This window comes from Leptodactylus fuscus, chromosome 7, assembly GCF_031893055.1.
Source record: "Leptodactylus fuscus isolate aLepFus1 chromosome 7, aLepFus1.hap2, whole genome shotgun sequence".
NCBI classification, from domain to species: domain Eukaryota; kingdom Metazoa; phylum Chordata; class Amphibia; order Anura; family Leptodactylidae; genus Leptodactylus; species Leptodactylus fuscus.
This window is the reverse complement of record NC_134271.1, coordinates 25,031,852-25,058,517: the sequence shown is the minus strand read 5'-3', so window position 1 is coordinate 25,058,517 and position 26,666 is coordinate 25,031,852. Positions and strand designations below refer to the sequence as shown.

At 41.9% G+C, this 26,666-nt stretch overlaps 1 protein-coding gene across 1 annotated transcript in view; it reads right to left on the bottom strand.

The window, feature by feature from the left end:
* Window positions 1-1,155: 1,155 nt before the first annotated feature.
* Window positions 1,156-26,666, bottom strand: part of HRAS (HRas proto-oncogene, GTPase) — a 40,899-nt gene continuing 15,388 nt past the window's right edge. The window contains exons 3-7 of the mRNA XM_075281417.1: window positions 21,744-21,867; window positions 13,216-13,394; window positions 9,650-9,809; window positions 8,790-8,914; window positions 1,156-1,888 (exon numbers count right to left, since the gene is read on the bottom strand). Coding sequence (XP_075137518.1) covers window positions 8,795-8,914; window positions 9,650-9,809; window positions 13,216-13,394; window positions 21,744-21,854 — 570 coding nt within the window. The 5' untranslated portion in view covers window positions 21,855-21,867 and the 3' untranslated portion in view covers window positions 1,156-1,888; window positions 8,790-8,794. The remainder of the gene's footprint in view (window positions 1,889-8,789; window positions 8,915-9,649; window positions 9,810-13,215; window positions 13,395-21,743; window positions 21,868-26,666) is intronic.

The window sequence follows — 26,666 nt, the reverse complement described above, 5'->3', positions numbered from 1 at the left end:
GTGCTCAAAATTGGGAGGCTACCACCTTGCCAAAGCAAAAAAAGGGATTATTACTATTGTACTGGGGGCACAAAGGGAGCCATTATTGGGGTGGTATTATTGTGTGGGGTTTAAATGGGTCACTATTATTTGAAAGGGGGGAGAGAGATCCCATAAAAGTGAATGAACACCGGTCACACAATATTTCCTTCCATTCACTTTTCAATATTATCATTAATAGGTCTAGCCTTCATTTTACTAGGCTTCTCCTCGGCAGTCCCACAGACATGAATACGGGTATAGATTCCCCCCCAAAAGCATATGGGCTCGATGCCCCCTGCACCAATTATAGGAGATAACACAAGACCCTCATGATTAGTGAGGGTGTCATTAATCGGACCCCCACCAATAGGACAATTTATCATCTATGTTATGAAGGGCTTCTTTTTTTGTAACTATATAAAGGGTTAATTTTTCAAGGGATGATTTTTTTTTTCCCATGCAATACCTTTTCAGGGTATGTTTAATGTATAGAACAGCTTTTAGGGTATACACAGCGAAACCTGGCGTTGATTTTGAGATAGACTCCGCCTCCTATTGTTTTCAATGGGAGGTAGAGATCGAAGCAGGACACTGAAAAAGATAAGCATCCTACTCTTTCTTTCCGTGTATTCTGTGGCCGATTCAGTTACAGAGTCCACAGCACAAGAATCAACTACAGAAAGCTGTAACAGGTGCGTCTCGGTTCCCAGTCACAGGAAAGGGTAATGGAACAGGAATCTGAGACGGAGATCCATCTCAAAATCCTTCATTTTCAGCCCTGTGTCTAGATGCTATGATCTCCTCCATAGACAGCACAAGGAAAAAAAATAAGAAATTTTGATCCCGTGCTTCAGTCAAAGACATTATTAAGAAATACTGACCAATAGATCTGCGAATAAAGCTTGAGAAAACTTACTACTAACTGCAGCAGCATATTTGTGTATGTGCACGTGTGTGTTCTGCTCCTCTCCCGTTGGGTTCCCCACTACATAGGTAGATGGGACAAGATGGATTTAGCAGAGAATTCAGTGAAAGTGAAACGTTTAGAAGGGAGGGGGGGGGGAGGAGGCGAATAAGTATAGAAAGAAGTATTTTATCTACAAAGATAAATTACAAGATTTCTATTTGCTTCCACTATGGATTTATGCAACGTTTGTTGGCAGGTTAGAGGCCATTGGCATACAGTAAGAAAAGAGGGAAAAAGGAAATAGGATCATCATGTTTATTTCTCATAGATACATGGGAAAATTGGAGTTCACAGCAGCTGAGCCCCTTCTTCAGGCACCAACTAACATGTCAGACTTATGGTATAGAATACTTATATTAGGATTCTAATTCACGGAAGATTTTTCGGAATTTCATACGTCATTTTTTTACTTAGTAATACAAATTCATCATAAAATAAAGCAGACATGTCAACATAAAAGTTCTTCACATTGGGGCGTGACAACTGTATCCTTGTAGTCAATGACATGACATGTTGGTGTAAGGCCCCTTCCGGCCATTGCATGCAGGACTAGGTTGCTCATCCAGAGATCCATTTACCTCTTAGTATTGATACCGATTTTAGTACCATGATGATGAGAATGAAGTAAATCCAATGAGCGGCCAACAACAGTCATGTCATTAACCCTTTTGTTGGCATTAATACTACCTGTGGTATACACTGAGCACATCCAGAAGACAATACAATCCTGGATATGGAAATAGAACACCCAGGTCCGTCATGTTTGAGTCTTTACAGATGTCTCCATAGAAGGTTTGATGTCTTCTAATCTCTTCTAATACTTATCCACCTGGGTATCTGGCACTTGGCCGGAGGAGCGGAACGGGGGAACACATTCAGGTCAGGCTGTGACCTGCGATCCTAGCACAGGAAAAATACATATAAATAATATTAATAATAAAAAATAAATGTTAAATAATCTTTAAAAAATACATGAAGCAATATAAAAATACAAACATGTGGTAAGAAAGTGAAGATATTTTTGTTTAGCATAATTGTGTCCATAGAAGACCCATATTCACTCCTCTATGTCATGACCTGGGGACATATATACCAACAGTAGGATGCCCATAAGATAGGGCTGCACCTCTAATTCGGTGAGGTGAGGCAGCGGCCTCAGGCGGCACTCTGGAGGGGGCGGTAGCCAACTTTTTATTTATTTATTTTTCCCCCTGTATGATAATGGGTTCACATAATGGTTGCATATTTTGGCATTCAGTACAGAAAGAGCTTCACCCTTTTCACGATCTTTGGATTAATTCTGCCAAAAATACAGTTTTCATGGGAAGGGGAGTACTGCTCAAGATCTTGCCAGCCACAAATGGTTTACTTATTCCTACTCTTTTATGGCTTCCCCAGTATATATTATAGGATTATAAATTATATAGTAGTATATATTAGTATATTTTCTGTGGACAAATATTGAGCCGGATATATTCAATGTATTGAAGCCATAAAATAAGGGGAGTCTTACACCAGAGCCCTGGATATCAGCACAGCCCCACATATAGATAGGATAGGGTCACCTGAATCCAAAGAATGCTCCAAATAACTCATTTGCATATTGACAAAAATGGTGATAATTGCTGAAATAAGGCAGCAATTCACAAGGGAAAACACTGAATCAGGTGACCCTAACCTATCAATCTGTAGGGCTGGGTTGATATGCTGGGGGCTGGCGTTAGACTCCCTTTATTTTATGGCTTCAGTACATTGAAAAATCCGGCCCAACATTTGTCCATATACCTCCCTCATATGGCCAAATGAATCTACTACATCAAGGTTTACATTCACTACAAAGTAAACTAAGTGGACCATTCACCGCCTTCACCTTGTCTGTCTTTGTATCAATTAATTAATCAAAATTTTTTACTGCGTTCACCGCGTGGTATTCAACCAATAACTATGCAGGGGAGGTATTCGAGATGAGTGGTATACTCGCTCATCTCTAGTAAGGTCGTATAAGAGGACGTGTGTGATTGTAAACATCCCAGTCAATACGGGTAGCTGGCTGTTACTTTATGTCAGTTCACCATACGCTGTGTATGAGGACGTGTATGATGAGAAACATCCAAGTCAACACCGGTAACTGGCTGTAACTTGGTATCAATTCACCACACGGCCATCTATACTGAACAGGGACTAGCCAACATTTATATGTTGTAAAGTGCTAGATGCAACAATATTTCTAGAGTCCAGAACTGTGAAACAATGTTGCTTTTAGCTCTTGATATAAAACGACCTTCCACTTGCTCCTCCTTGTAGCTGCAAGCTAAACATGGCTAGGTTAAAGACATCCTATCTTTTAAACACATTTTTTTCTGAGTAACACATCAGAATAGCCTTAAGAAAGGTTATTCTTCTCCTACCTTTCGTTGTCTTCTCCACACCGCTGTTCTGTAGGAAACCCGTTTTATTGTTGGTATGCAAATGAGTTCTCTCACAGCACTGGGGGCGGGCCCCAGCGCTCAAACAGCACTGGGGGCGCCCCCAATGCTGCAAGAGAACTCTCTCTAGTGCTGCCTCCATCTTCTTCAGCAGCGTCCTCTTCAGCCTCTTCTTCCGGCGGTGGCTTGTAACTTCTAGCCCTCGGGCCTTGGGCAGAGCAGACTGCGCATGCCTACAGGCCATGAGAAAATGGCCGCTTGCATGGTATTGTAAGCGGCCATTTTCTCTTGGCCTGTGGGCATGCACAGTCTGCCCGAGGCCTAGAAGTCTGCAACCTGCGCCGGAAGAAGAGGATGAAGAGAACGTTGCTGACGAAGATGGAGGCGGCGCTGGAGAGAGTTCTCTCCTAGCATTGGGGACGCCCCCAGTGCTGTTTGAGTGCTGGGGCCCACCCCCAGTGCTGCGAGAGAACTCATTTGCATACCGACAAAAACCGGGATTCCTACGGAACCACAGCACGGAGAAGACAATGAAAAGTAGGAGAAGAATAGCCTTTCTTAAGGCTATTCCGACGTGTTACTTAGAAAAAAATGTGTTTGAAAGATAGGATCCCTTTAAACAGATATTAGATAGAATGTGGGTGTGTGAGGTCTGTGATAGCTGACTCACAGCCCCGTAATAGTAGTAATATCTCAGTTGCTTATAGAAATTAGTCTCAACACGTTTCCTTATATTTCATAATTAATCAGGAGACTATAAACAATTCCACCCCACTGAACCTAAATACGATGTGCAGTTACAACCGCAATTCCCCGGACCCTGGTGGTGGGTCCCGGTACTTGTAAGAGGCCTCTGTTGACTGGGATGTTTACAATCACACGCCCTCTTATACGACCTTACATCTTTAAGATTATCTCCTGTGCTGCTAGTGTTTTGCAATCTAGATTTTATTAAAGTAGGTGTGTAGTATCGACGCCTTGATTGTTATAGATACAAAAGGGGCCGTGCAATTGCCCTAGTTTTATTCAGATAAATAAAAGTTCTATTTTATCTACTTTTTTTTTTGGGGGGGGGGGATACTTCTTTGGCGTATATGATTTTGCCAATAACCCCAGATCCATTGTGTTTATATCATTGAAGGTATGCTTTAACTTTTTTAAACAAATATAATGCATTTTATATGTATTGTCAGAAGGCGACTGGTAAAATTCTGGAAGTTCGTTGTATCTCCCCCAGATTTCTCACTGATGGTGAGTGAGGTCACAACACAGACGTCTGTAACAAAAATTCAGCTGTGAGAAGGCCTTTTTATTAACCACTTCTTGTCCTACTAGGGAGGAGCCTTCAAACACAGGTGGGAGCTGAGCCTCATTAAAAGCCTATAAAAAGTTGAAAAATCGCTGATTGTAAAGATATTATCTCTTCTAAGTTCAGAATAGGTTCACTGACGTGAAAGCACTAGAAGAATAAATACTCATAAAACTTCACTTTTATTCTTTACTAATAAAATGTGTGTAAATCTAAAACCAATGGTAGATGGCGGGGGTGGGGTAGGAACCTATGTAATAACCAGCAAAGGAACTCTATGCTAAGTCCCTGCCTCCCTGTCCATATAAGACATGTCAAAACCAAACACAGCTCTAGTCTGATAAAGTAGTGAGCCAAGACACAAGGAAAATCCATGGACCACCTCTCCTGAGGCTACTGGCCTAACGCCACACCAACGGGGTCTGGTGATCCAGATGGCCACAAAAGACTGCGGACATGGAACTGACTTGGCTGCCCATGCACCTCAAGAATTACCCAACGCGTTTCTTCAAAAAGAGTCATCAGGGGCCGATATTGTACAATAAACGTGGGATAAACCCAGTGAAACAACACATAGGATAGGTGGCGTGACCGCAGCTGACCGCTCTGATGCTGGCGGTAGCGAACTCACTATGCAACCCACTATATAAGGAGGAGTCTCCACCCCCATCTTTACGTCATCGCCAATCAAGTCGCGCTCTCCGCCGCTCCCCCAGACGTGTGCAGACGGCTAAAAACAACCGCCGCGTCTCCACCAATCACTGTGGTTTACACCCATGTGTCACCTCGTCAGAGTCATAGCAGCCCGGCCTCTCATACTCCTAGAGCCGGAGCATGCACTACGAAGGCTCCCAGCCGAGGCGCATACAACACCATTATACTGTTGTTTACTAACAGGTCTGCACCCCAATAGATGACCGTGGTTCTAAATAAACCACACCCTTGGGTGTAAGCGCACGCTCCTCGCCCCTATAACATTAGATACTAGGCTATATAGAAATCCACCTGATAGACTGGCTACAATGTTAACCCTAAAAGATCATTACTAAAGGCTATACATGCCTACCTGTCTCCATTATATATACCCCATTTTAAGAACTGGCATAACCAACTCCTATATTATGTCAATACACATAGGTCTATGCAGGTAGATGTATTGTTAATGTTCACAATTACCGATACATCCCTTAAGTGGTGGTGCTACACATGTGAACCAGCACTCTTAGTTAATACCAATAGGCAAATACCCATCTGTATGATAGCTTAGCCTATGCAATACTTTCCATAACAGAATAAGGCAAGTATATCAAATAGATACATCAAAGGTTTATCATCCTATCGATGGAATCAATAACAAATATACCATTCCAGATACAATCATATATAGGGTATATATAGACCTTGTGGACATCAGTGTTCTCCAATCACTGAATGTCAAGCCTATAAAATAAGCATGCATAGCCAATAACGCTAAAATAAAAGGATTTGCACAATCCTATCATATTTAGAAACGGGGCTAAAGACAAATGTGGGTGAACAAGGGCGCAGATCTGTGTCACGGAGCCATCTAGTTGGAAATTAGAGCGTTTCTGATGGTGTCAGCCAGGAGAACGGCTAAACTGAAAGCAGCATGGTACAATATTGGAGACAAATCCTCTAACACATAAAGGGAAAAGTACAACAAAAGCCCCAACCATACTTATAAAACAAGACTACACCCATAGTCATAACAATTGCTGTGTGTTCAGTGTACGTACATCATGTCAACAGACAATGAGATCATACCCTCTAAATAACCATCCCTAATTATGAACCTGATTCATTGACCAAGGAGGGGATACAAGAGAGAACCTAAAAGTTGGTCCAAACCCTGTGAAACGGAGTAGGTGGAAAAAATGTTTTTAAAAGACGATGTCAAATAGCGAACACAAACCCCTGTGTTGGTCGTGTTCTCCTGAATTCAAATAAAACAGAAAAAATCAAGGGTTTCATTCAACCCATTTGGGTGAAGAGTGTCTAAAAGAACCCAGTAGAAAAATATTCCTTCAGCACAAGAGGTCTATAGTAAAACTTGACTTTTATTGGAAAAATATAAAAAATAGGTACCAGACATAGGAAAAAAGATGTAGAAAAACTTACATGGTCAATTCCAAGTATGCATGTATGGTTGAAGGTTACAATACTGTATTGCCATGAGTAAGGGACGGATGTCCCGAAACGCGTAGGCTTGTCTGTCTTCAACCATACATGCATACTTGGAATTGACCATGTAAGTTTTTCTACATCTTTTTTCCTATGTCTGGTACCTATTTTTTATATTTTTCCAATAAAAGTCAAGTTTTACTATAGAACTCTTGTGCTGAAGGAATATTTTTCTACTGGGTTCTTGCATTGTTCCACCCCAGCCGGGGGTGTATTTTTTCGTGCACTCTTGGTCTAGCTGATTCTCTTTAAGATTTATGGTGAGCTGTGGACTGTGTTTTTTCTTGTGCATTTGAAGAGTGTCTAGTCTATAGATCCATTGGACTTCTTTACGCAATATAAAATTGTCCCAATCCCCTCCACGCATGATATTTATGGACATGTCTTGCCACTGGGGTGTCTCGATCATTTGCAATATCGCAAATATGTTCCCCTATTCTCCTCCTGAACTGTCTGATCGTTTTACCAACGTACCCTTTCGGGCACAGGCAGCTCAGGAGGTAGACAACTCCCATGGTCAAACAATTAGCAAACTCTCGACATTGGAAGCTTTGTACTGTAGTCATGTTGGAGAAGGTTTTCGATGGATCTATAAACTCACAAGCTGAACAGCCTCCACATCTATGCGTACCGACTGGTTTTCCCCTACTTAGCCAAGTCTCTCTCGATATTTCCGGTTGTAAAAAACTATAGACCAATCAGTCCTTTAAGTTCTTTCCCCTCCTGTATGTTATAAGGGGTTTGGTACCCAAAACATCATTCAAGTCAGGATCTGATTGCAAGATTCTCCAGTGTTTTCTCTAGGTATTTAGGACCAATTTGTGATGACTGTCAAACGTCCCAATAATACGGAGATTATTATCACTGACTTTTTTCGGTTTTGGTACCAAAAGTGTTTTCCTATCTGTAAGTTTAGCTCTTTTATATGCTCCATTAATAGTTTCAGAAGGAAATCCTCTCTGTTGAAACCTCACAGCAAGTTCTTTAGATTGACAGACAAACTCCCTATCGGAAGAACAGTTCCTCTTTAGAACCTCTCCATAGAATCAGCACATCATCGATGTGCCTAAGCCATAGTTCTATATTGGATATCCACAGCTGACTATCTTCTTGTACAATATCGGCCCCTGATGACTCTTTTTGAAGAAACGCGTTGGGTAATTCTTAAGGTGCATGGGCAGCCAAGTCCATTCCATGTCCGTAGTAACCTCACAGCTTACAGTCTTTTGTGGCCATCTGGAGTATACCTGGATCACCAGACCCCGTTGGTGTGGCGTTAGGCCAGTAGCCTCGGGAGAGGTGGTCTAGGGATTTTCCTTGCATCTTGGCTCACTACTTCTTTATCAGACTAGAGCTGTGTTTGGTTTTGACATGTCGTATATGGACAGGGAGGCAGGGACTTAGCATAGAGTTCCTTTGCTGGTTATTACATAGGTTCCTACCCCACCCCCGCCATTAGACACAATGTGATCCTAATTTAGTAGTGGAATTTGCCAATTTTCACTAAACAACGATGTTATACAGTGATGTTATATTGTGACCGATCTACCATTGGTTTTAGATTTGCACACATTTGATTAGTAAAGAATAAAAGTGTTAAAAGTTTTATGAGTATTTATTCTTCTAGTCCTATAAAAAGTTGACAAGACCTCAGTCCTGGGCAGTTCCTGGAGCTGGGCTCTGTCCTAACACTGCAAACTGGTGAAAGACTGGTGTGCACTGCTGCCACTACTGTGCTCTGTGTTGGCCCTGTGGCTGGAGCAAGCCACATGTACAGTTAGGGTATTTGCTGTATAGTTAGTAGCTCAGACGAGCAGGATTTCTGTTATTGTTTAGCCTGAAGTATAATGTGCGTTTTTCTTACCATGGTCAGGATACAACACATTTGCAGTTCAGACACCCCTTCTCACTCTCATCAGGAGGATTGAGCTTCCGTAACTTATGCTGCCGGATCTCTCGCACTAATGTGTAAAAGGCGTCTTCTACTCCCTGTAAGATGCAGAAGACACAAAATGACACAACTACTTACTATTAGGTGCGGCAATTGTAAGGGCATATACTGTCTGCACTACCCACAGCAATGAACAGGAACTTCTGCATATGGTAACTGATAATGCACAACATAGCAAATACAGTGTAATGATATTCTAACCTGGGAAGGCAATATATAGAGGCCAAGACCATATTCTGTGTTATTCTAAGATCAGTGGAGAAATAGAACAAGGCAGTAAGAAATCTCATAGCTATTAAAGTGACCCTACACATTAGACTGAGTAGTCTGTGAGCGGCTTATCCTCTTCTCCCTATTGAAAACATGCACACTTGGCTGAACTGAGTGTGCATGTTCATTGGGGAGCTCAGGAGGAATAGCTGTACTCAAATCAGCATTCATCCAACAGCTATAATTTTCCAACAACGCAGATACATGTAAGCTCAACAACTCGGTAATAAGAAGCCCTCTAGTGGTAAATGATACACACTGCAATGTATTATACAGAAAATTAGGTTGAATGCACCACTTGTTGTGCTGCCAAACTGCAAGGTTAACAGAGCCTTAAAGTCACTGTTAAAGGGATCGATTTGGGACACTAAAGCATCCACGGGTCTTAACCAGAGCTTTAGTGTCCCAAATAGCCCCAAAGGTTCTGTTTAAAAGACAACAGATATTCATACTAGAGAGATGACATCTCATTGTTAATACAGCAAAATCCATCCTTCACTTACCTGCCTGGTTTTGGCAGATGTTTCAATGTAAGGAATGCCATAACTTCTGGCCAGGTCCTGAGCTTGTCGGGTCTCCACAGTTCTGGCTGGGAGGTCGCACTTGTTCCCCACCAACACCATAGGAACATCATCAGAGTCCTTCACCCGTTTTATTTGCTCCCTATGTAAAATATTGAAAATAACATATACAGTCCTATGAAAAAGTTTGGGCACCCCTATTAATCTTAATCATTTTTAGTTCTAAATATTTTGGTATTTGCAACAGCCATTTCAGTTTGATATATCTAATAACTGATGGACACAGTAATATTTCAGGATTGAAATGAGGTTTATTGTACTAACAGAAAATGCGCAATATGCATTAAACCAAAATTTGACCGGTGCAAAAGTATGGGCACCTCAACAGAAAAGTGACATTAATATTTAGTACATCCTCCTTTTGCAAAGATAACAGCCTCTAGTCGCTTCCTGTAGCTTTTAATCAGTTCCTGGATCCTGGATAAAGGTATTTTGGACAAACAATTCAAGTTCAGTTAAGTTAGATGGTCGCCGAGCATGGACAGCCCGCTTCAAATCATCCCACAGATGTTCAATGATATTCAGGTCTGGGGACTGGGATGGCCATTCCAGAACATTGTAATTGTTCCTCTGCATGAATGCCTGAGGATTTGGAGCGGTGTTTTGGATCATTGTCTTGCTGAAATATCCATCCCCGGCGTAACTTCAACTTCGTCACTGATTCTTGAACATTATTCTCAAGAATCTGCTGATACTGAGTGGAATCCATGCGACCCTCAACTTTAACAAGATTCCCGATGCCGGCATTGGCCACACAGCCCCAAAGCATGATGGAACCTCCACCAAATTTTACAGTGGGTAGCATGTGTTTTTCTTGGAATGCTGTTTCTTTTTGGACGCCATGCATAACGCCTTTTTTTTATAACCAAACAACTCAATTTTTGTTTCCAAAATGAAGCTACCTTGTCCAAATGTGCTTTTTCATACCTCAGGCAACTCTATTTGTGGCGTACGTGCAGAAACGGCTTCTTTCTCATCACTCTCCCATACAGCTTCTATTTGTGCAAAGTGCGCTGTATAGTTGACCGATGCACAGTGACACCATCTGCAGCAAGATGATGCTGCAGCTCTTTGGAGGTGGTCTGTGGATTGTCCTTGACTGTTCTCACCATTCTTCTTCTCTGCCTTTCTGATATTTTTCTTGGCCTGCCACTTCTGGGCTTAACAAGAACTGTCCCTGTGGTCTTCCATTTCCTTACTATGTTCCTCACAGTGGAAACTGACAGGTTAAATCTCTGAGACAGCTTTTTGTATCCTTCCGCTGAACAACTATGTTGAACAATCTTTGTTTTCAGATCATTTGAGAGTTGTTTTGAGTAGCCCATGATGCCACTCTTCAGAGGAGATTCAAATAGTAGAACAACTTGCAATTGGCCACCTTAAATACCTTTTCTTATGATTGGATACACCTGGCTATGAAGTTCAAAGCTCACTGAGGTTACAAAACCAATTTTGTGCTTCAGTAAGTCAGTAAAAAGTAGTTAGGAGTATTCAAATCAATAAAATGATAAGGGTGCCCATACTTTTGCACGGGTCAAATTTTGGTTTAATGCATATTGCGCATTTTCTGTTAGTACAATAAACCTCATTTCAATCCTGAAATATTACTGTGTCCATCAGTTATTAGATATATCAAACTGAAATGGCTGTTGCAAACACCAAAATATTTAGAACTAAAAATGATTAAGATTAATAGGGGTGCCCAAACTTTTTCATAGGACTGTATCAATGTTTAATGCTTACTTCATACTTATCCAAAGAAAGTAAGAAATCCTAAAGAAACAAATATAGGTAGAAAGTGCCTGTGTACAAGTACTTTATTGTCAACCAATACCGTCAGCAAGAGTGACATCAACTCAACACATACCAGCCCATGCCATTTGTACGGAATATTAAATGCTGCCATTAGGAAGTCCAGTTTGTCCCATTGGAAATAAGCCCTCATATAGTTATGTGAGCAGACAAATATAAGAGAAAGAGCTTTAAGAAGGTGGGGAAGGAAAAATTGGAAATTATTATTTTTCTCTGCAGTCATATGACGTCCAGATGTGTCCTTCCTTACCTTTCCTCTTGGCTGGACACTACAAGACGTGCATTGCACCCACTGACGGTTTTCTAACTATTGTAGTGAACTGGCTTCATGGGAAACTGGGGTCCTTAACCCTCCTTAGGCTTGGTTCACACTTGCATTCAGGTTTCCATTCTGTTTGTATCTTCCCATGGGTCTCCATTATACTCTGGGGTCTGAAAAGACCTCAGAGTATAATAATTGTTCATGGGTGGTTCACAATGGGGCATAATACTGTATGCAAGGGCTACTATGGGGCACAATACTGTGTGTAGGGGCCACTAGGGGACATAATACTGTGTGCAGGGGCCACTAGGGGACATAATACTGTATGCAAGGGCTACTATGGGGCATAATAGTGTATGCAGGGGTCACTATGGGGCATAATAGTGTGTGCACGGGCCACTAGGGGACATAATACTGTGTGCAGGGGCCACTATGGGGAATAATAGTGTGTGCAGGGGCCACTATGGGCATAATACTGTGTGCAGGGGCCACTATGGGCATAATACTGTGTGCAGGGGCCACTATGGGGGATAATACTGTGTGCAGGGGCCACTATGGGGGATAATAGTGTGTGCAGGGGCCACTATGGGCATAATACTGTGTGCAGGGGCCACTATGGGGGATAATACTGTGTGCAGGGGCCACTATGGGGGATAATAGTGTGTGCAGGGGCCACTTTGGGCATAATACTGTGTGCAGGGGCCACTATGGGGTATAATAGTGTGTGGAGGAATGCAGTTTGTGCGGGGAGGGGGGGGAGCCCACGTCAAATGTTCGCCTTGGGGCCCTGCCATTCCTAGTTACGCCACTGCAAGGAGGTTACTCTCAGTCAATAAAATCTAGCCCTAGTTTCAACAATTGAGAATAACCTCCTGTACCACATTTTCTAAAATAATCAAAACGGGCATACACAAGGGAGCAATTTCATAGTTAAACCCACTCCCTTGTTGAACCTGGTCGCCTCTCCAAATCGTCCTGGCATTGCCTTGTCGCCGCTGCTCTCATTTTCCTGTACGCCATTCCAACACGCAGGAAATGAATCTTTATTGGCAAACATTGGACAATGCAGGAACCAATAATTAAATTTCCTGGTTTTCGGCACTGCACAGAGGAAACAGAGCAGAGGCGACTGGGTAACGTCAGCACAGAGAGGCAGGGACTGGTGGAGGGGAGTAGCCATGTTAATTATTTTATCATGCTCCCCCTATAAGCGCCGGTAGTCTCCAGTAGACCAATGGCGGAGAAGAAGGACAACGTGATGAACTTTCTGCTAGGGATCCAGGGGTACATCGTTATCTTTGTTCTACGTTGGGTTGACTATCCCTCTCTCACACTTGGCAAATCCTGGCTACGTCCCTAACGCTTAGTCAGGGGATTTGGTAATTTCTAGAAATGTCGTGTATTGGTCACATACCTGTATTGGTGAATATCCTCAAAAGACTTGGTGTTGTTAATGGCAAATACACATAAAAACCCCTCTCCTGTTCTCATGTACTGGTCCCTCATTGCACTGTATTCCTCTTGACCTGCTGTGTCCAAGATGTCCAGCAAGCAAGTCTCTCCATCTATGACAACCTGTTTTCTGTAGGAATCCTGGAAAATAGAACGAAAAAAGTACAGGTTAGTAAAAACAATGAATCAAAAAAAGTTAAATATATAAGCTCACCAGATCCACGTAGCAGGGTGCACGATCCAATTTTTCCTGGACTTGAAGAAAAAGGGAATTCCAAAACCGCTTGTATAAAGATGAGATCCGCAACTCTTGCCCGCAGTAAAAATTAGCTTTTATTAACTCATATTAAAAACTGGTAAAGACACCATAACGTACAAGTGAGCAGAGTAAGGAAAAAACATAAAGGTGAAATAAAAAAAGCGCAGTGGCTACATATTAGGCTGACTGACGCGTTTCGAGACGCAAAATAGGTCTCTTAATCATAGTCTTGTGAATGCCATCCACAAGTGAAACCGGATACAACTTTTATAGACCGTATAGCACAACTGTGCTTAATTGAACTTCCTCTTTAAAGTAACCACGCTTACTATATATCGAAACATGGATAAAAGACCTAAACATTCAAAACATACAAAAAGAATATCTTGTTTTTGATAAGTACCAGTGTAAACTGCATACTAAACCACCATTGAAACGATATAGGAAAACGTGATACGGTTACTAATAGCTGAAATATATATAGATACAATAGTACATATATTCTATTTCAAACTTAGACATGTACAAAAACAATGAAATATATAAAGAATATCACAACCACTATAATCAAACCAAAACTAGCGACCTCTAATGATATATCATAATAAACTATCGACATATCTTAATGCCACTATCCCTCATTCATTGGTCTACAAAGTCACGTGACTAGACCAACCAATCACAGCTTATTTGGTCCTCAGAGATACGGCATCTAGTGTTTGCGAGTGGTAATACATTATCTAACTCCATTCATAAATTTGCAAAGTCACGTGACTCTAAAAAACCAATCATGGCATGTTAACAAAGTTACAATACAGGGATCGGTATTGTCAGCTGATAATGAGTGATTAAACTGAAGATACAGCTCAAGACTCACTTGTTACTAGGAATTATCTACTTGATGGTAAGTGTAATAATATATGTATATAGGGCATGCAGGCCCTTACTAAAATAAATTAAGATATATTAAATGTAGAAGATTCAGTATATGAATGGTGTCAAAACAACCCTGACAAAATGTAAAAATAAGAATCAATCAAACTGTAACATTAGCCCATTCAGTAAATCAAAGATAGATCTGATCTTAAATTCAGACCTTGCGGTTGGCGGCTACCAAACCGCAAGATCCACAGGGCTTCTCTTTTTAGTAGCTGTTCCTTATAATTACCACCCCTAGGGGATTCCTGAATCTTATCGATTCCCCAAAATTTAAATGTGGAAATTGACCCTTTATGTGCTGAGGAAAAATGTTTTGAAGCCCCCGACATACCTTCCAGGGTATTTTTACTGCTATCTTTGATATGCTCCATAATTCTGACCTTGAGTGGTCTCATTGTACACCCAATGTAATCTACTCTACACTCTGTACATCTAATGCAGTAAATAACCGCACTAGTGCAACAGTGCATGTGTGAATGGTACCTAACATTGTATTCTGTTGCCGAACTTAATAAACTAGTAACATTGCTAGTATATCTACAGGTTTTACATTTCAGATGTTTACATTTGTAAAAACCATTTGATAATTGTTCCTGAGAAGGTGATTTTTCATTTGTATGTAAAAAGCTTTGTGATAAAACATCCCCTATGGTAGAACCCCTTTTGGGAACAAAATGTATGCCCTTTTCCAGGATTTTGCCAGTGATGTTATCCGCTTCAAGGATAGGTAGATTCCTCTCAATAATACTTTTAATTTCCTTAAATTCGGGGCTATAAGCTGTAGAGAAGACAATTTTTTGTTGTTGTTGTTTATCCTTATTAACACCATGCTCGGTAAGCAAGGATTCTCTATCTCTAACCTCAACCAATTTCATTGCCCTGTCAATCATCCAATTAGGGTAATTTCTTAATTTTAATCGACTTGTAAGTTCCTGGGCTTGTTTAACGAAGTCTTCATCATTATTACATGCTCTTTTGGCACGTATCAATTCCCCCACGGGGATACTTCGGACGGTGGCACTAGGATGACAACTGTTGGCCCTCAGCAAACTATTACCTGCTGAAGGTTTTCTATACAGCTTCGTAACCACTTTACTTTCTTTCACCGAGCCCCTTAGATTAATGTCCAAAAAATTAATTTCCTCAGCTTGATGTTCAAATGTAAACTTTAAACCAAAATTGTTGCTATTAAGAAATTCGATAAAGCCTGGTATGGGCGCTACACTTCCGACCCACACGATAAGTAGGTCATCTATGTAGCGCCCATACCAGTGCAAATGATTCAAAAACGGATTATGAATTGAAAATAAGGATCGTTCTTCCCAGTAAGCTAAAAATAAATTCGCTAAAGATGGTGAAAAGGGGGCACCCATTGGGGCCCCTCGAATCTGTAAGTAAAAAATGTGATCAAAAATGAAAAAATTGTGGGTAAGTAAAAATTTAGTAACTGTAAGAATAAACTCATTGAAAACTTCGGTACAATTACTGTATTTATATAAATGAAATGCCAACGCTTCCAAAGCATCCCCGTGGGGTATACTTGGATACAGTGCCTGTACGTCACAAGTAATCCAAGAATAATGTTTATCCCACTTAAAGTTGTCAAAACATCTTAATATCTCTTTACTATCGCGTATATAACCCGAAGTACGATTAACTAGAGGTTGAAGGATTTTATCAAGCCATGAACCGAGACGCTCATTGATGGAATTTTTCCCTGAGATGATAGGGCGCAGCGGTACCGGTCTTTCTGTTTTGTGTATTTTTGGGAGCCCGTATAACGTGGCTACTGTAGGTGTAGTATTATATAAAAATCACAATCAGAGGCAGATTTTTTATATAATACTACACCTACAGTAGCCAAGTTATACGGGCTCCCAAAAATACACAAAACAGAAAGACCGGTACCGCTGCGCCCTATCATCTCAGGTAAAAATTCCATCAATGAGCGTCTCGGTTCATGGCTTGATAAAATCCTTCAACCTCTAGTTAATCGTACTTCGGGTTATATACGCGATAGTAAAGAGATATTAAGATGTTTTGACAACTTTAAGTGGGATAAACATTATTCTTGGATTACTTGTGACGTACAGGCACTGTATCCAAGTATACCCCACGGGGATGCTTTGGAAGCGTTGGCATTTCATTTATATAAATACAGTAATTGTACCGAAGTTTTCAATGAGTTTATTCTTACAGTTACTAAATTTTTACTTACCCACAATTTTTTCATTTTTGATCACATTTTTTACTTACAGATTCGAGGGGCCCCAATGGGTGCCCCCTTTTCACCATCTTTAGCGAATTTATTTTTAGCTTACTGGGAAGAACGATCCTTATTTTCAATTCATAATCCGTTTTTGAATCATTTGCACTGGTATGGGCGCTACATAGATGACCTACTTATCGTGTGGGTCGGAAGTGTAGCGCCCATACCAGGCTTTATCGAATTTCTTAATAGCAACAATTTTGGTTTAAAGTTTACATTTGAACATCAAGCTGAGGAAATTAATTTTTTGGACATTAATCTAAGGGGCTCGGTGAAACAAAGTAAAGTGGTTACGAAGCTGTATAGAAAACCTTCAGCAGGTAATAGTTTGCTGAGGGCCAACAGTTGTCATCCTAGTGCCACCGTCCGAAGTATCCCCGTGGGGGAATTGATACGTGCCAAAAGAGCATGTAATAATGATGAAGACTTCGTTAAACAAGCCCAGGAACTTACAAGTCGATTAAAATTAAGAAATTACCCTAATTGGATGATTGACAGGGCAATGAAATTGGTTGAGGTTAGAGATAGAGAATCCTTGCTTACCGAGCATGGTGTTAATAAGGATAAACAACAACAACAAAAAATTGTCTTCTCTACAGCTTATAGCCCCGAATTTAAGGAAATTAAAAGTATTATTGAGAGGAATCTACCTATCCTTGAAGCGGATAACATCACTGGCAAAATCCTGGAAAAGGGCATACATTTTGTTCCCAAAAGGGGTTCTACCATAGGGGATGTTTTATCACAAAGCTTTTTACATACAAATGAAAAATCACCTTCTCAGGAACAATTATCAAATGGTTTTTACAAATGTAAACATCTGAAATGTAAAACCTGTAGATATACTAGCAATGTTACTAGTTTATTAAGTTCGGCAACAGAATACAATGTTAGGTACCATTCACACATGCACTGTTGCACTAGTGCGGTTATTTACTGCATTAGATGTACAGAGTGTAGAGTAGATTACATTGGGTGTACAATGAGACCACTCAAGGTCAGAATTATGGAGCATATCAAAGATAGCAGTAAAAATACCCTGGAAGGTATGTCGGGGGCTTCAAAACATTTTTCCTCAGCACATAAAGGGTCAATTTCCACATTTAAATTTTGGGGAATCGATAAGATTCAGGAATCCCCTAGGGGTGGTAATTATAAGGAACAGCTACTAAAAAGAGAAGCCCTGTGGATCTTGCGGTTTGGTAGCCGCCAACCGCAAGGTCTGAATTTAAGATCAGATCTATCTTTGATTTACTGAATGGGCTAATGTTACAGTTTGATTGATTCTTATTTTTACATTTTGTCAGGGTTGTTTTGACACCATTCATATACTGAATCTTCTACATTTAATATATCTTAATTTATTTTAGTAAGGGCCTGCATGCCCTATATACATATATTATTACACTTACCATCAAGTAGATAATTCCTAGTAACAAGTGAGTCTTGAGCTGTATCTTCAGTTTAATCACTCATTATCAGCTGACAATACCGATCCCTGTATTGTAACTTTGTTAACATGCCATGATTGGTTTTTTAGAGTCACGTGACTTTGCAAATTTATGAATGGAGTTAGATAATGTATTACCACTCGCAAACACTAGATGCCGTATCTCTGAGGACCAAATAAGCTGTGATTGGTTGGTCTAGTCACGTGACTTTGTAGACCAATGAATGAGGGATAGTGGCATTAAGATATGTCGATAGTTTATTATGATATATCATTAGAGGTCGCTAGTTTTGGTTTGATTATAGTGGTTGTGATATTCTTTATATATTTCATTGTTTTTGTACATGTCTAAGTTTGAAATAGAATATATGTACTATTGTATCTATATATATTTCAGCTATTAGTAACCGTATCACGTTTTCCTATATCGTTTCAATGGTGGTTTAGTATGCAGTTTACACTGGTACTTATCAAAAACAAGATATTCTTTTTGTATGTTTTGAATGTTTAGGTCTTTTATCCATGTTTCGATATATAGTAAGCGTGGTTACTTTAAAGAGGAAGTTCAATTAAGCACAGTTGTGCTATACGGTCTATAAAAGTTGTATCCGGTTTCACTTGTGGATGGCATTCACAAGACTATGATTAAGAGACCTATTTTGCGTCTCGAAACGCGTCAGTCAGCCTAATATGTAGCCACTGCGCTTTTTTTATTTCACCTTTATGTTTTTTCCTTACTCTGCTCACTTGTACGTTATGGTGTCTTTACCAGTTTTTAATATGAGTTAATAAAAGCTAATTTTTACTGCGGGCAAGAGTTGCGGATCTCATCTTTATACAAGCGGTTTTAGTAAAAACAATACAAGTGGGCAGAATGTGCAACAAAGCTGGCAAGTGTGAACAAGCTCTGATATTAACAATCTGCAAAACATGACACCAGAGAACAGATACAGGATTACTAGTAGACAGCGACATCTAGTGGTAATTTCAGGTAGTGCAGTAATGTATGAGAACTGATGAAGCAATATACAGTATACAGCTTGCAGTGGCCTAACTACCGCAGAAGCAGCGGAGGCAGCTGCCACAGGGCCCGGGACATTATTGAACCCGGTGACAGCCGCTACCGCCACGGTTTTTTCTTTTTTCTTCATAAGCCGTATTATTATACTCAGAGGTCTTTGCACACCCCCAAGTATAATGTTCGGAGGCCCGGGAGACGTAAGAAACATAAAAAACTGTGTTACTTACCTCTCCAGGCAGGCTTCGGCCTAGTTGTCTGACGTCTTCGACGTCACATGAACCCGGCCTGCGTCCCGGGTCATGTGACGTCTGATGTCATTGAAGAAGGCCAACAGCAGTGGACTGCAGCGGAGCCGGGGGATGGGTAACAGTGTTTTTTTTATGTTTTTATTCCCCTGGGTCTCCGATTATTATAGTCTGGGGTCTGAAAAGACCCCAGAGTATAATAATTGTTTATGGGTGTCCATAGTGGGACATAATACTGTGTGCAGGGGCCACTGAGGGACATAATACTGTGTGCAAGGGCCACTGAGGGACATAATACTGTGTGCAGGGGCCACTGAGGGACATAATACTGTGTGCAGGGGCCACTGAGGCAGCGCCACACCTCCCATGAGGCGACCTGAAGCGACCGCTTCAGGCGGCGCTATGCCAGGGCCCCAGGGAGGGCGGCATTTTTGCTTACCTAAGCCAGTCCAGGACAAGCTGTCCTGGACTGGCTTAGCACCGAGCAGTGTATTGGGGAGGCCGCTGGAGCAGCGCTCCCCTCACGCTCAGGCAGAGAGCAGGTCCTCTCCCGCCTGCGAACGCTGCTAAGCCCCGCTTTCTGTCGTCCACCTCGGGCGGCGAAAAGGGCAGGTTCACCCCTGCACTGAGGGGCATAATACTGTGTGCAGGGGCCATTAACGGGCATAATACTGTGTGCAGGGGTCACTAAGGGACATAATACTGTGTGCAGGGGCCACTGAGGGACATAATACTGTGTGCAGGGGCCACTATGGGACAGAATAGAGTGCGCAGGAATGCGGAGGAGGGGGTTGGTTGAGGTCTTCGGCGTCAGTCGGGGGGGGAACATGTCAAAAGTTCACCACGGGGCCCCGCCATTCCTAGTTACACCACTGACAGATTGGTATATCTCTAAGCTCCATATTAGTAGTCAGTTGTGAAAAAGGCGTTTTCTGATTTTGTGTAAATCTTATTAATTCTTTATTCACTTTCTGATATACTTTGGATAAACATCCGCCGACTGTACAAATATCTGCCTGCATGTATTGAATGCGAACAATATTATATTTGGCCGTACACTTGTATCAGGAATATTACTGTACTGAGTACTGACCCGTACTGTCTGTATGGACAAGGACATACCGCTCTTCTAGGATAGGTCGTCCAAAGATCGGTAGGCAACTGGTGTCAGACCGATGCTGATCTTCAATGGTTGACCCATGACCTATAAATCTGGTAAACCCCTCTAAGAACTGAACATTAGATGGAAAACAAAAACCTACACAGCAAAGCCATGAGCCGCAGACAACAGGAACAGTCAGACTATTGAAACCGCTCTAGTGGTCAGTGTGAAAACAGGAATATTTCACATTAAAAAAAAAATAAAAAATTAAAACATCACTGAAAATGTGAAAAAATAAGATTATATAAAACACTGAATTAATGTCACTCCTTTATAAACCTGTTCTGTAGGCAAAGTCTGATCTGTTACTGCAGCATGGGAAAGATTATCTGGCAACTTTGTGATCTCTGCTTTCTCCATCAACCTCTTCCTGCAATATCATAAAACCTTCTGTCAGCAGAGAAAGTCTCTGTCTTTTCACTTACATGCTCTTACACTGAACCAGAAAATGTTCCCTTTTTAGAACCTCTGGTAGAGCGAGAGACGAGTTATAGGAGGATTAGGGTGTAATACATGGGGAAAAGTACCAAAAAATAAAAATGTAAGGATGTAGATAATGTAGAGATGGTGAAGAAGACGGCAAAGACATAAAATCCTGAGAACTGGGGTGTTTTACCCCCAGTCTGACCACAGCCATGCTGAATGTAGGCGTGTTACTTGCTTGATGAGATGAGTGCACACTCACATTCATGTCAATGCGAGCACCACAGATAGCAGAGTGCTCTACTTCAGCTATATCCATTAAAGTGAATGGAAGTGCAAGTTCCTAAATTTTCTGCAGTTGGCCTAGAAGTGCCCCAGCAAACTCAATGGGTTATAAAGCCTCCTATTGATTTCAATGTGTAGCGCGCGTAAGCCGGCACTCATTGAAGTCAATAGGATCTGTTTTGAAGCTCCTCGCTCTGACACGTGTTTACGTGTCTACATGAGCGGCGCGTTACTCCGTGGGAACGGAGCCTTATAGTCTATGGGGTCCATGTGGTTTCTTACCTCACCGCATTTTAATGCGTATAGGTTTCCATTCTGCGGGTCCCCAAGTGGACTCCCCAAACGTAATAATGAACGCAAATGTGAACCGGGCCTAAGCTATCTTTTCAAAGAACTGAGTGAACCCATGAATAAAATTGCATTTTTTGGAGTCTCACCTCAATGGTTGGGTCATACTCATCAACAAAGTGGTTCTGTATCAGCTGAATGGTTAAGGCACTTTTCCCAACACCTCCTGCTCCCACCACCACCAGCTTGTACTCTGTCATTGTCCAGAGCCCCCTGTAGAAAAATACACAAAGACATATCTTAATAGTGGTAATAAAACAAAAAGGAACATATTCCCCATTTACCAGCCCTATATACTGTGCACAGCATATCTAAGCTTTAAGATCACACGGTAACCTTACTACATACAAGGCACATTAGTTCCAATAGCAAACCAAGGGATTTTCAGATCTTTTATAGGAATGCAATAAGACTACACGCCATAGTTGAGGATTAATGGATAACACTTATTATCCCCCTCAATGGGTATACATTTAGGTGTAGTGGCCTTATAAGTTCACTTGGATTTGATGTGGTCATGCATCACCGTTATGGAACACCTTATAAACCTCATGTCAATCTCATAGGTTGTAGGATCCGTCTATGTAAGTTCACAATCCAAGCATTCCATTGCTTCTGCGAAACAGTCTCCGTAGACCTTTGTTCACCCCCATGAAAGAGGTCATTTCCTTACACACATTCTCCAAGGAGGAAGCTGGACCAGAAGTTTCCTCTCCAGCAGACATGCATGTGTAACACCACACTCCAAATGCAGACGTGAACCAGGTCTTAATCAGTTCGGATAAGAGTACTGTGAATTTGGCCTCCCTCAAAGGTTATAGTCACAGGACAGTAATGAGACATCTTGTTACAAGCTCTGACTGTATAGATCACATGACCATGGACCATGTATCCGTTGCAAACATCTTCAGGGGTCTTGAGGAATTGATGCCTTAATGGGCGGGAGCTGTTTTGGAAGCATTGGGGGGAGGGACAACATATTGTTATGACTATTTAGTATAAATATGTGGTCTATGTAAATAGTGATAGCATAAAATACATGGTATGTTTGGGACCACGTAATTGAGATCATAGCCTTAAAGAGGAACTTCCATTTTCTCGGACACACGCGGTTTTATATACCGCTAGAAAGCCGACAGTACACCAAACTAAGTGCACTGTCTGCTTTCCCTGTTATGTGCCCCGGGGCTGGAGATATTGGTGCCATTACCGATTTCTGCCCACTGTCAGGGGCGTTCCTGGTAGCCCTTGAACCGCCTAGGGAAAAGGGGCAGAGACTGTTGGGTGTTCTGTGGTTTTATGTAATGGCGGTTCAGACATCTTGGATCTCTCTCTTATACCTCACCTTCCCCCTCCCCCCTTTTTCCTCTCTTCACTTGGGTTTTTCGCGCCTTTTTGCGAGCAAGGGGGGCGTGGGGAAGGCGGAGTCGAGGGAGTTGTTAGAGGTGGAGCTAAACTCATAAATCATGGGTACGTAGGCGGAGCCAGCCACCTTCAGCCATATCGTGGTGGGAAGAACTCCCTCCCACCCTACCCATGCGGTTTTTGGTATTTTTGACTCTCTGTTGTTTTTTGTTTTTTCCTTTTGCTGTTTTTCTTTTCCTGTTTTGCAGATGTCACAGCGTGGCGGAAGTTACATGCCCCGCTCCAGGATGACATGAGCCCACATGTCCGATTGGTCGGCAGTGGGCGGGCTTTCGCCAGAAGTTTGGAGGAAGGGGCGGGTCAGGCAAGGGTCAAATGTTGATAATGCACTGTTCTTGTTGTTAAGTTATTATTAAATACACTGTGGCCAACCCAGCTTAACCACATAAAGGTCTCTTGTGTTAATTATTACAAAGGTGTCTGAAGAGGGGGTTTTCATAGTTGGTAATGTCCCAGCAGTCTTACAGTCTAGGAACGCCCCCCACCGACTATACTCATCCGTAGCCCTGTACATCAGAGGTGGCATTCCTTAACGCCCAGTGACGCTGAGCTGTGAAGAACGCCCCTCAGTCTATGGACAAGTACAGTCGGGGAGAGCGGTCCTCACAGCCCAGCTATATTGTCAGGAACACCCTTCTGACAGTGGGCAGACATCAGCGCCGTTATATCTCCAGGCCCGGGGCACATAATGGAACGCTGAATTCAGCGCACTGTCAGCTTTCTAGCGGTATATAAAACCGCATATGCAGGAGGACATGAAAGGTCCTCTTTAAGTTCCCTTTTACGATTAAAGGGGTTGGCCAGAATTTTTCAATGTATTGACTATTTCTGTGGCCTGTATAGTGACTGTGTGTTGTTCCTGCAACTCAGCTACCATTTACGTCAAGTGCACAGGTGTCTGCAGACACATTAACATGGATAAGAGTTACATCAACCTAAAGAGGTCCCACACATGTGGATCAGAAAATAAGTCACTAAAACCTCCATGTCCATGGCCAAGATCGTTCTCAAGACTGCCGATTCAGATCAGTCTGACATTGGACCCTAACAGAGATCTTTATGCGCTTCCTTAGATGGTGAAACGTTCAGTCCATCCGGTCCTGTAGCTACTGTATATATGATATACACAGAAGACAGTATTTGTAAGGGTTAATGAATGTTCTCACTAAGAAGCAGATCCTGAATTCCCTATGGCAATCCCATTTTGCTCCTACAAGTTTAACATTCCTGATGTATTGTAGAAGAAAGAAAACAGACAATCCTTTCTTTGTATTCCGCCTCTGTCTTGTGAATGTTGAAAAAATGTTACAGTAAGATGATGGGGAATTCTAAGGATGTTAGGAAAGGAAAACAAAGTAATCCTTTCATTTACACTGTATTGAAGTAGTCTGGATGAGAAATCCCATCCCCAGATATAGGCAAGATCTTCAGGAGCCAAGAATGAGAGAGGTTTATTATTACCGTAAGATGTTGTTATAAGCCAGGTTATCAGAAGGAGGCGTTGGAGGCTGAAGAAGTGGCGCGGGCTGGCGTCCTGTATTGTGGTGGCTACTGAGATTTCAGTGGGGAGGCTCCAATGTAAAAGGGATTAGGTCAATCCTTGTCGGAGGTCTTTAAAAGAGGAAAGGCCTTGCCAGACAAGTAGTTTCCTGCAGAATGGTGGAAGCCATTTAGATGAATGGTAGACCATGTAATATAAGGTTGTTTAAGGGCCCCTCCGCGCCGCTCATTTAGACCCGTACGCGCAAGCGCTTCAAAACACATGCCATTCACTTCAATGGGAGAGCGCTTAAAGCCGGCTTTACGTGCGCTCCCATTGAAGTGAACGGGATGTGTTTTGAAGCGCTAGCACCCATGGGGATGGAGGGATTTTTTTTTGTTTTATCCATTTTAGTGGGCACCATCTTCATCCAAAAATGTAAGAGTGTGTAACTACTCTATCATTAGTCACTGGATCTTAAAGGAGTTTTCCTATCAAATCATGTTATTCCCTATCCATAGGATAGGAGATACGTTTCAGATGGTTGTGGATCTCAATGCCCAGACCCCGACCAATCAGAAGAATGGGAGAGTTTCCTCCACCATTCTGGATGAAGTGGTGGTCAGGTAGCCTACGCACCGCTCCAGTTATCTCAATGGAAGTGCCAAACATAGAAGAATGCTGTACTTTATATGTTTCAGTGGGAGCACTGGAGATATCGTCTGACTACCGATCCATTCAGAATGGGGTACAAATGTCCTGATCAGTGGGGGGTTTGACCAGTCGCAATCTCACTGATCTGCAAGGTATCCCCTATTCCAGTGACGGGTGTCAGAGGTGGCACTTGGAGCCCTCTCTTTGGGCACCCATCCGTGGAACAGATTATACTGCGTGGGGGCCACCATGGAGCAAATTGTACTGTGTGGAGGTCATTGTGCAGCAGATTGTACTGTGTGGGGGCCACTGTGGAGCAGATTGTACTGTGTGGGGGCCACTGTGGAGCAGATTATACTGTGTGGGGGCCACTGTGGAGCATCATTTCCTAATATTTTATTCTGACCCTAACAAGTGCCATTTTGACACATGTAGAACGGGGACAGTAGATCTTGCAAAAAAATTAAATGAAACAAAGAAGGGTTGACACTAATATGACAAGGATTTCATCCGAGACATATTGTTTAGAAATACCAGGAGGTGACATGCAGTTTCCTCCAAGGTCAGGGGAGCTGACGCTGGTTGTATATCACATGCCATCAAACTGCAGCCCTGTCAGCAGTCGTTGTGCTCAGATTTCTCCTGACCGATCGAAGTATTTTCAATTAGAGGAGGCAGGGAATATAGGGCCACTGCAGCTAAAAATAACAGGCATGGGATTATTAAATGGCTTTGCCTGCCAAAGAGCGTATTGATTTGGAGAAAGGCTTCCATTAGTGGTGTCGGAGAAAATGCATCTGATGTTCTCATGTCTTTATTGTTCTAGCGCTCAGGCCTCCCGAAACCAGACTGACGCACCGACCAAAAGGCAGCAGATCAGCAACTGGAGGTTATTTACAAGGAGCCACAGAAACCAAATAGACATTTCTCATCACTGGTTGACTACGTGACCCTATACTCGGTATTTCCTTAAAGGGGTTGTCTGGAGGCCAGTAAATACAGAAATCATAAACACATGTCAATACTCTGGAGCCATTAACTGACCAAGGATGACGTCTATGTATACCCATGGACAGAGATGGATGGCTGCTCTTTTCTACATCCTATTGGTCTCTCTAGTAAACCTGTTCTGTCTCATCAGAAAATCATCATTAACATAAGAGTTAATGGGGAGGGGGGGACTGATCAAGACCGGTGAAGGTCACTCTTAATTCATGATCAAAGCAAGAAATTTCCGAAACTCAAAGGTTGACTTCCAAATAGGATGAGTTTATTGTGTCCACATTTAAAAGCATCCACCAAAACGTTTCAGTCCCATGGACCTTCATCGGTACATCGGATGTAAGGAGGTAAAAAGGAGTAGAGTGGAAGCCATGTCGAATGTTATGGAAATGGAGCCCGTTGATCCAACTTTTTTTAGTGAGAACGATCAATAAAATTTTACAGAATATGC